A 10,869-nucleotide genomic window follows, 5' to 3' on the forward strand; every position below is an offset into this window, starting at 1 on the left:
CCAAGCAGTTTCTTTATTGCTTAACCAATGAAATCAACAGATTGATATATGACACTCCCACACCCGCTAACACAGAACTCAGCTTAGCGACATTCTATGATTTTTAGACTGGGGTTTTATCTGTAAGAATTTTGACACCTTGGGTTTTGGATAATTAAAGTCCAGTTCTGGCTTTGTTATTCTGAGGTGTCTTGCTAAAGCCCTCTGGTGTTCCCACCTAGGGGTTCAGGTGATATTCACACTCTGGGGTGGCTGTACATCACCTGACCTTTATGACCCCCTGCCCTCTGTAGGCAGACTTTCTCTCCCAGCAACCAGCTCCCAAATAACCACATAGAGGCTTATTAATTATAAATGCTCAACCAATAGCTTAGGCTTGTCACTAAGTAGCTGTTACGACTTAAGTTAACCCGTATTTCTTATCTACGCTCTACCATGTGGTAGTACTTTTTTCAGCATGGCATGTTCATCTGCTTCCTCTGTGTCTGGCTGGTGACTTTGCCCTTCTTCTTCCCCATGCTTCTCTTTTTGTCCAAAAGTGCTGCCCAACCTCTACCTGCCTAGCTATTGGCTGTTTATCCCTTTATTAAAACACATGTTCAGTGTACAAAAAGATTGTTCCCCAGCACTTCGCTGAACAATGTCCCAGTCAGAGGGCCTTCCTTCCTTCCTTCCTTCCTTCCTTCCTTCCTTCCTTCCTTCCTTTCTTCCTTCCTTCCTTTCTTCCTTTCTTTCTTCCTTGTTTTGTTTTGGTTTCTTTTCTTTATTATTTTTTTTGTTTTTGTTTTGTTTTGTTTTGTTTTTGTTTCTTTGTACAACAGCCCTGACTGTCCTAGAACTTGCTCTGTAGACCAGACTGAGATGCGCGACCACTCCCTGGCCAGGGGCAGTTTCTTGTTCCCTGGTCAGTGGTGTTTTGAATGTCTGAGATTTCTGTGAGCTAGCACCATTTACCTACAGTGGTTTTGTTTCTTCTCTTCAACTGAGAACAAAAGTATGGTTTCAGCAGGCGGTGCTGTCCATACCTTTAATCCCAGCATGCTGGGGCAGAGGCAAGCAGATCTCTGTGAGCTCAAGGCCAGCCTGGACTACGCTTCAGGACAGCCAGGGATACATAGAGAAACCCTGTCTTGAACAACAACAACAAAAAATGTAGTTTTAGCACTCTATGTAATCTAACCCAGTCAGGCAAGCTGTCAGGGCTCTTACTGAAATCGCTAACTTTTGATTGGCTGCTGTGCTGATGATCCCGAGGCACACAGAGTTCTCTTGCTGGAAGCTTCTATGGAGGGCACTGGCAGGATCCCCCTGATGACAACAAGTCCACCCTCTGACCTAGAAGTGACAATTCCTGTGGGTGCTGTTCCCAGGGTCAACACGTATGGACAAGGCTGTTTTCAGCAGGGTGGTTTGCGACAGCCTGAGCCTGGGACCGTCCCAGAGACAGTGAAGCCCTACCTGCAGGACTGCAGCCCAAGGAGAGAGGGTCCTGACCACACACCAACTGCTAGACCTCCACCCTCCAGAACTGGGGAGAGTGAAGTTCTGGGGTAGGGCGTGTTGTTATGGCAGCCCAGTATAACCCACAGAGGGCCAAGGATGGATCTCAGCTAGGGAGTGCCCACGTGGGGTGCCCGTTGTGACAGGTGCACACTGGCGGCTGGCTACAGGGGTCCAGGGAGAAGCAGGAAGAGTAGAGAGGGATGTCACTGCCTTCCGCGGACAAGACAAGGCAGAGCCCACCAAGAAGTCTCAGTGCTGATGGGAGAGGGGCCCTGATTGTGGATAGGCGGTGGAGGGAGAGTCTTCAGCAGCCGAGGAGCCGTGGCCAGAGCAGCGGGGACACAGCAATATGACCGTGACCCTCCATATAGGATCTGTGACCTCTGCTGGCTCTTTACATGAGGAAATACTTTGTTTCTTTGGGAAAGAGTCTTTCTTTCAGTGTAGCCCAGGCTGGCCTTCAGACCCTCCTGCCTTGGCCTCCCAAGTGCTGGCAGATCACAGCCAAATCTCTTATTTCTTTTCTGAATATTATTCCTGGGTCCTGGGTGTGTGTGGCCTTTGTTGACTTCAGGGTCATGAAGACCTGTTCTCCCGTCATCCTCTAAGGAGTGTGTGAGGTGTGTGAGGACATGTGTGTGCTGTAGCGTGTGTGCGCTGTAGCGTGTGTGTGTGCTGTAGCGTGTGTGTGCTGTAGTGTGTGTGTGTGCTGTAGTGTGTGTGCGCTTAGCGTGTGTGTGTGCTGTAGCGTGTGTGTGTGCTGTAGTGTGTGTGTGTGTGCTGTGGTGTGTGTGCTGTAGTGTGTGTGCGCTGTAGTGTGTGTGCGCCGTAGTGTGTGTGCGTTGTAGCGTGTGTGTGCTGTAGCGTGTGTGCGTTGTAGCGTGTGTGCGTTGTAGCGTGTGTGTGCTGTAGCGTGTGTGTGCTGTAGCGTGTGTGCGCTGTAGCGTGTGTGCGCTGTAGCGTGTGTGCGCTGTAGCGTGTGTGCGCTGTAGTGTGTGTGTGCTGTAGTGTGTGTGCTCTGTAGTGTGTGTGCACTGTAGTGTGTGCGCTGTAGCGTGTGTGCAGCAGAGGACAACTTTCAGGAACCGTTTCTCTCCTCGCACCGTGGGTCCCGGAGACTGAGCTCAGATCTTCAGACTTGGTGACAAGCTCCTATACCTGCTAAGCCATCTCTCCAGCTCCTTTGGGGCTTTCTAAAAGTTGGTTTTTATTTGACATATCTGGAGTTGATCTTTGTGGTGTGAGGTAGGGATAATTTAGATATTTAACTGACCCAGTGCTGTTGATAAAACATTGTTTACTCAGAAAAGGGGGTTGTTGCAGGGTGGTGGTGGCGCACGCTTTTAATCCCAGGTGGATCCCTGTGAGTTTAAGGCCAGCCTGGTCTACAGAGTTCCATGACAGGCTCCAAAGCTACACAGAGAAACCCTGTCTCGAAAACAAAAACAAAACAAAACAAAAGTCGGGGTGGGGGATGTGGGTCCAATAGTCTTCCATGTTGTGTAGACTCTGACCCCAGGAGGCCAGAGGTGTCCAGTGCCCCAGAGCTGGAGCCACAGATGAGTTCCTCAGTGTCAGTGTGGGTGCTGGGAGTGAAATTCAATCCCTCTGCCAGGGCAGCCACCTCTCCAGCCCCAGCTTTTCCAAGGCTTAGACAGTTGTGTACTCTCTGGTGGTGTATGTAACAAGAATACAGGGAAACAGTGGCTGCCGGGACCACGGGTCTGCAGGTGACCACAAGTCAGGGCTGGGAAAGCCTCAACTGACCAATTATCACAGCCGCCTAGGAATTGCTGGCCTGGGCTTAGCTGACAACAGCCTGTCTGCATCTACAGCCACCAGGAAGGCCCGGGCCACCAGGAGAAATCAGCTGGATGTCCCCTATGGTGATGGCGAGGGGGATAAAATGGACATCTACTTTCCTGATGAGGATTCCAAGGGTGAGATGGGCAGGGCTCCTGGTCCCCAGCAAAGGCAGCCCGGCGTCCGGCTCACCAGCGCCCCCGGCGTCCGGCTCACCGGGCGCCCCCGGCATCCTGCGGCTCACCAGCGCCCCCTGCCTTTTGTTACAGCTTTCCCCCTCTTCCTGTTCTTTCATGGAGGATACTGGCAGAGCGGAAGGTGAGTGGGATCTGGGTGACCAGGGAGGAGTAAGAGTCACTTCTCCCCAGATTGGTGTTATCACGCTGCTGTGACACATTACCACAAGGTCCACCTGCAAGATGAGAAGTGTGACCTCTCACCTCTGTGAGGTAGGAAGTCAGAACGACAGTGTTCAGGGGTCAGCCTGGAGGTGTGGTGTTCCTCTGCTGTGGCTGTGTCTCCAGCTTCTGCTTTTGCCTTCACATGGTCTTTGATGCCTGTGTCCCAGAGCTCCCTCTCCTCTTAAAGACAGCGTTAGGGCTGGGCACATGGCTTTGGTGTTAAAGAGCGCTTACTGCTCTTCCAGAGGACCTGAGTTTGGTTCCCATAACCCAACAGCTCCAGGGGATCTGATGCCCTCTTCTGGCATCCACAGGAACTGTACTCATGTGCACATACACACACTCATGCATAAAAATCATAAAAATAAGTGATACATCTTTTTTGGGTAGTGGAGGTTCAAGACAGGGTTTCTCTGTGTATACCTGGCTGTCTCGAAGCTCACTATGTAAATCAGATCTTGAACTCAAAGATCTGCCTGCCTCTGCGTTCTGAGTGCTGGAATTAAAAGCACATACCACCACTGCCCAGCTGTTTATGTATGTTTGTGTGCATGTGTGTCTGTGCACCACATGCTTGCAGTACCCAAGGAAGCCAGAAGAGGGCATCAATCTCCTGGAGCTGGAGTTACAGGTGGTTGTGAGCTGCCATGTGGGTGCTGAACACTGAACCCAGGCCCTCTGTAAGAGCAGCCAGTGCTCTTTACTGCTGAGCCATATCTCCAGTCCATCTCTGCTAAGTTTTTTTTTTTTTAAAATAAACCAAGATTACCAGTTCTGTCTCAGAGATGCTATTTCCCTGTAAGACCATAGCCTGAGCTCCTGGGTGCAGGATTTGGACATACATTTTCAGGAGATAGAATTCAAGTCTCTACATGTACTGAAAAGTGTGTCTGGTCAACTTACTTGTCAAAGAAATGTCAGAATGACCAACTACACAGGTTTGTTTGGGACCAAGAGGACACAAAATATCAGTGCTTTGGAAATTAAGAACAGGGAAGCTGAGGCAGGAGGATTCCTGCAAGTTTGAGGCCAGCCTTGTCTCAGAAGACACAAAGCAAGAACTTGGGATGTAGCTGGATCAGTAGAATTCCTGTGGTGTGCGCTAAACCCTGTGTTCCTTCGCCAGCACTGAATCACACTGGGCGTGGCAGTACATACTGGTGATCCCAGCCATCCGGTGGTGGAGGACGGACGATCAGAAGTTCCAGGTTCTCCTCAGTTATGTAGAGAGTGTGAGGCCAGCCTGGCATACATGAGATAGATACACACGATTACACACACATACTGTGTGCACACAGTAGGTGCTCTGGCGTTGGGAAGACGGGCACTTAGGATCATGGAGGGCATTGCTGTTCTCAGGACTATCCTACATATGCCTGCCATTGGATCTATCCCTTCCCCTAGCAGGCTCACAGATGTCTGTCTTCTTCTTCGGATCTATCCCGCCCCCCAGCAGGCTCAGTTTTTTTTATTTTTTCAGTTATCCATCACTGTTTTGTTCTATTTAACACTCTCTACACCTTTAACCTCCCGTGCTCACAACTTGCTAAGAGAGGGAACACTGTCTCTCCTTCCCAATGGACAGAGCCAGCTCGAGGTTAAAGTCCCCAGGCTCCTGTGGCTAGCATGACAGAGTAAGGGCAGCCTGTTCTTTCCTCTCAGCACACGGTGTCCTGAGTGCATGGGAAACCTGCCACATGGTGTGTTCAGGACCGCAGGGAAGCAGGGTCATGGTCAAGTCCCCTCCAGCTGTCACTTCCTTAGTTTTTTTTTGTTTTTTTTTTTTTTTTCTGAGACAGGGTTTCTCTGTAGCTTTTGGAGCCTGTCCTGGAACTCGCTTTTGTAGACCAGGCTGGCCTCAAACTCACAGAGATCTGCTTGCCTCTGCCTCCCCAGTGCTGGGATTAAAGGCATGCACTATCACTACCCAGCCTTTATCTTTCTTTTTATATTGTTTGGGTTTTTTGAGACTGTGTCTCAAGTAGCCAAGGCTAGCCTCAAACTTGGTGAGTACCTGAGGATGACCTTGGACTCCTGATCCTCCTGCCTCTCCTTCCCAAGTATAACATTACATACACACTCCTTGACATTTGTTTCTTCTTATTATTTATTATATAGCGTTGAATGTCTTGCCTTCGTATATGTATGTACCCCGCGTACATGCCTGATGGATGCAGAGCTAGGAGAGGGGACTGGAGTTACAGATGTTTGTATGCCTCCAGGTGGGAACTAGGAACCAAACCTTTGTCCTGGAAGAGCCTGCTCTCCAGCCTCCATCTCTGTCTTTCCACAGTAAGGACGTCTCGGCCTTCATGGTGAACCCGCTGACAGCCCAAGGGGTGGTCGTGGCTGTAGTGGCTTATGACATTGCACCCAAAGGTAGCTTCTGGAGATTTGGGGGCCAGGGCTTTGTGAGGGTAGAGCCCCTGGTGGATCCTCACCCTGCATTTTCCTCTGCTCAGGCACACTGGACCGGATGGTGGACCAGGTGATCCGCAGCATTGTGTTTCTGCAGAGGCGGTATCCGAGCAACGAGTAGGTATTGCTGCTGATGCCCTTGGTGGACCACGGGAGGGCAGCTGTGGAGCCAGGTGCAGCCTGGCACTCCTGTTGCCGTAGGGAAGTGGATGTAACCATGCTCTCCGTCTGACCCAGGGGAATCTACGTCTGTGGACACTCTGCAGGAGCTCACCTGGCTGCCATGGTGTTCTTTGCCAGCTGGACGAAGCATGGTGTCGTGCCCAACCTCCAAGGTTTCTTACTGTTTGTCAAAACAGGATATCACGTAGCCCAGTCTGGCATCCATCCCTTAAGGTTTCTGAGGGTCTGGGACCTGGTCAGGCAACTCTTCCCCTCGCTGGAGGGGTGGAGGGTTGAGCAATTGCTTGAAAGGCTAGTGACTTAGGGTGCTGACCTGGAGGGTGGGTAGATCCATCTTTCTGGGCCTGGCCCCTGGCCTGAACTCCTCACCTACACAGGCTTTCTCCTGGTGAGCGGGATCTATGACCTGGAGCCCATCATAGCTACCTCCCAGAATGACCCACTGCACATGACCCTGTGAGTTGTCTGCCCTCTGCCCATGTCCAGCCCCAGCCTGAGGCCTGTGTCCCCCGTATCCTGACTCCTCCACTCTTTCTCCCCCAGGGAAGATGCTCAGAGAAACAGCCCACTTCGGCGCTTGGAGGTGGCTCCAGCGAGGCCTGTGGGTCCGGCCTGTCCTGTGCTAGTAGTTGTGGGTCAGCATGAGTCCCCAGAATTCCACCGACAGTCCAGGGAGTTCTATGAGGTACTGCCAATGGCTAGCTAATGGCGGCTGGTTGACGGTCATGTGATGTCGTCTTCCTTGTTATTCTGCCCAAATGAGCTGGGCTTGGTGGTACACACCCTGATAACAGTTACTCCAGAGGTTGAGGCAAGAGGACCTTGAGGTCTGGATGTGCTGTAAAGTGAACTCAAGGCCAGCTTGACTAACTTGGGCCCTGTTTCAAGTTTTAAAACGAAAGGCAATACACTACTCTGTGGTGACATACTTGCCAAGCATGCGCAAGGCCCTGGTACGATTCCCAGGGCTGTGATAAATTTATGTATTTTATCTAACTGGACTCAAAGACAGTCATTCAGTCAACAAATGCATTCAAATGAACCTGCCATACCCTGGACCCTGAGAACCCTACCTCTCCCAGCCAGACTCTTAGGCCTACACCTCTCATTCCCGTCCAGACGCTGTGCCGCTTGGGGTGGAAGGCCTCTTTCCAGCGGCTGCGTGGTGTGGATCACTTTGACATCATAGAGAACCTGACCCAGGAGGATGCTGAACTCACCCAGGTGGGGATCAACCCTTCCCCTTCCGCAGCCCTTCTAATGGGAGTGTGGATCCCATCGCCCAAAAACAGGAAGGCTATGTGGGGGGCTTGGCTTACCTTGCCATCCAGAGGTTGAGGACCCATCTTGGACTTTCTGTAGCTCGCTTTATCCCCACAGTGTGGAGGGATCTGCCAGGTGGGAACTCTGCATTGCTATGACCAGGGTGACAGGGCAGAGGGAAGCCACTGGCCTGTGTTTAGGAAAGCTGGCTGGGCGGTGGTGGCACACATCTTTAATCCCAGCACTCAGGAGGCAGAGGCAGGGGGGATCTCTGTGTTTGAGGCCAGCCTGGTCTACAGAGCGAGTTTCAGGATATCCTGGGCTACATAGAGAAACCCTGTCTCAAAAATCAAAAAATAAGAAAGGCAAAGAATAAAGAGAAAATTGTTGCCACGATTCTGACAGACAATAATCTTTTTCTCTTTTCCCTCTTTTGTAGTAGGGAATGGAGTTGATTAGCTTGGTTTTATTTTGGGGTCCTGGGAACTGAACCTGTGAGTGTGTACACATGTTGGGGGCAGAAAATGACATGCTGTATCTTCCTCAGTTATTCTTATTTTTTGAGACAGGGCATCCCCCTGAACCAGAGCTTGGCTAGGCTTGCTGGCCAATGAGTTCCAGGGACCCGGCTCTCTCTGCCCTTCCACCCAGCACTGGCGTCACGTGTGTGCACTGCACCAGCCTTTCATGTGGGCCCTGGGACACTGAATGCAGGCCCTCACGCTTGTCACATGCTTCACCAGCTGAGCTGCCTCTTAGTCCCCTACTTTTAAATTTTGAGACAGGATCTTTCTAAGTAGCCTACATAGACTTGCTTTGCTTTCTTTTTTCTTTCAAAACAGGGTCTCACTATGTAGCCTGGCTGGCCTGGGACTCAGAGATCCACCTGCCTCTGCCTCCTGAGTGTTGGGGTCAAAGGCGTGGTACCTGCAGATGTTCTTCGGCCGGGTAGCCATCAGCCCTGGGCTTTCCCATCTTCTCTTCTTGCTGCAGATCATTTTGAAAACAATCTTCCCGACGCTCTGAGGATACCTGGTCTCCAACCTGTGTGTGCCTCAGAAAACCTCCAGAAAAGAGCTGACTGCCACCTAACACCCTGCTGTGAACACACCTCTGCTTTGTCTCCCCCACCCGGATGGAGCTCCAGGAAGGCCTGCAGATTGGCACTGGGACATGCACACAGCCACCACCTGGCCAAGTCTGCCCCGCTGCCGCTGACAGGGCGTGACAGTCCGCTTCTGGCTTGCTGGCTATGCATTTTGCGGTATCAGTGTGAACTGGCTGGGGCTGGGGCTGTCACCCAGCCCCTATCTCCCACTACAAAAGAGGGCAGGGTCTGGAGAAGGAATGAAGAGAGACCAACCAACCAACCACTGGGTCCCACAGCTCAATGGTAGAATGCTTGACCAGCATGCATAGGATCCTGGGTTCAATCCCTGGTATAAAGGAGCGGGGGGGGGGGGGACAGAGAGATAAAGAGTCATGTTCACCTGAATCCCAACACAGAGGCAGGAGGATTGCACGTGAGTTCAAGGTCAGCCTGGGCTACTAGCAAGACCCTGTCTCAGAAAGAAAAAGGGCTGCTGAGATGGCCCAGCAGGGGCGAGTGCTGGCACCACACTGATAGCCTGTGTTTGGCCCTGGGGACCCATGTGGAAGGAAACAGCGCCTCCAGATTACCCTTTGACTGTCATATGTATATACCTCAGCTACACACCTACACATACATGAAGATGACAGTAATAAGAAGCCCGTGCTTGTGCCTGCTGTACAGATGAACACAGGATTTTCTTAGACCTGCAGCGATCCCAGAGAGGCCACCTGCACGAAGACCCGTGCATGACGGGCTCTGCCAGACCTGACTCCTGCAGCCCGCCCCGTAGCCACTGGAACTTCTGATGTGGGTGTTTCTACTTCGTTTTCAAAGCTTCCCCAAACTGGACATGGTGGGGTGTGCCAGGAACCGTAGCGGCAAGAGGGTCTTTGGACACACATCTAATTTAGACTCTGGTTCTCTCTGTCTAGTTCGCTTTTACGTTGCATTTAAGACAGAATCCCACAGATGAGGCAACAAGGTGCTCTGATAGGGGCAATTCCTCCACCAAGTTTCCCTACCCAGGCGTATGTCTAGACTTGCGTGAAGTTGACTGCCGACGCTAGCTATGGCATCTCATATCCTGAGAGCTGGAAGAAACGAACCCGCATTCTCTGTTATCCCTTCTCACCCTTCTCTGCTACACTGGAGGCTCACGCAGAGTGGAGAATCCGCACGCTTTCTCTCAAAATCATTGCCTTGTGTGAGCCAGTTCCCTTCTGGGCGGACAAGCTAAGCCCCCGTTGCCTTCTATCACTCACTGGGGACAGTGCTACTAGCTGCCCCCGCTGTTTACTTTCAGTTCTGTCTGCTTTTGTTCAGGCATCATGGTATCATGTGACTGTTCCTGAGGCCATATGGCCAGATGTCTCCTCACCCCAGAAAGGGCACCACCACCAGCAGAGCAAAGATGACCCCACCAAGTCTAGTGACCCGGTGAGTTTCCTGGGTCACCGACAGGAGTGTGGTTGTCTCTCGGGCAACTGTGTCCCTGAAACACCCCTGCAGCATGGGTAGCAACTCACAGAGCTTCATTCCTGGGGCTACTGCACGTGGCTGTGTCTGGTCTCGGTTTATTTACTGCTTCAATAAGTTTGGAGCAGGCCTTGCAGCTCCTGTATGGTTCTTTTGAGCCGAGCCTTGTGCGGTCCATGAATCTTTCCTACTTCCACACAAATCTTAAATCCAAACATGGGCGTGCATGCCTGTAATCCCACCACTGGGGAGACTGAGGCATAAGGAGCACAGCCAGTTTGAAGCCAGTCCGGGCTGCATAGTGACCTGCTTGGCAGGGGTGCTGGGAACAGAACCCGTCCCCTGAAAGAGCAGGAAGCACTTTTTTTTATTATTGATTTTTATTGAGCTCTATATTTTTCTCTGCTCCCCTCCCTGCCTCTCCCCTTCACCCTTCAGTCCTCCCCCAAGGTCCCCATGCTTTCAATTTACTCAGGAGATCTTGTCTTTTCTACTTTCTACTTCCCATGTAGATTAGATCTATGTAAGTCTCTCTTAGTGTCCTCATTGTTGTCTAAGTTCTCTGGATTGTGGTTTGTAGGCTGGTTTTCTTTGCTTTATGTTTAAAAACCACCTATGAGTGAGTACATGTGATAATTGTCTATCTGTGTCTGGGTTACCTCACTCAAAATAACGTTTTCTAGCTCCATCCATTTTCCTGCAAAATTCAAGTTGTCGTTATTTTTTTTT

At 51.2% G+C, this 10,869-nt stretch overlaps 1 protein-coding gene across 1 annotated transcript in view; it reads left to right on the top strand.

Moving 5' to 3' along the window:
- Afmid (arylformamidase) overlaps positions 1 to 10,276 on the top strand; it is a 20,147-nt gene extending 9,871 nt beyond the window's left edge. The window contains exons 3-11 of the mRNA XM_005350802.2: positions 3,339 to 3,443; positions 3,576 to 3,624; positions 6,001 to 6,086; positions 6,170 to 6,242; positions 6,363 to 6,460; positions 6,686 to 6,764; positions 6,852 to 6,993; positions 7,428 to 7,532; positions 8,565 to 10,276. Of these exons, the coding sequence (XP_005350859.1) occupies positions 3,339 to 3,443; positions 3,576 to 3,624; positions 6,001 to 6,086; positions 6,170 to 6,242; positions 6,363 to 6,460; positions 6,686 to 6,764; positions 6,852 to 6,993; positions 7,428 to 7,532; positions 8,565 to 8,597 (770 nt within the window). The 3' untranslated portion in view covers positions 8,598 to 10,276. The remainder of the gene's footprint in view (positions 1 to 3,338; positions 3,444 to 3,575; positions 3,625 to 6,000; positions 6,087 to 6,169; positions 6,243 to 6,362; positions 6,461 to 6,685; positions 6,765 to 6,851; positions 6,994 to 7,427; positions 7,533 to 8,564) is intronic.
- The last annotated feature ends 593 nt before the right edge of the window (positions 10,277 to 10,869 follow it).

The sequence above is a fragment of the Microtus ochrogaster genome, chromosome 7, assembly GCF_000317375.1.
Source record: "Microtus ochrogaster isolate Prairie Vole_2 chromosome 7, MicOch1.0, whole genome shotgun sequence".
In the NCBI taxonomy this organism is placed as follows: Eukaryota; Metazoa; Chordata; class Mammalia; order Rodentia; family Cricetidae; genus Microtus; species Microtus ochrogaster.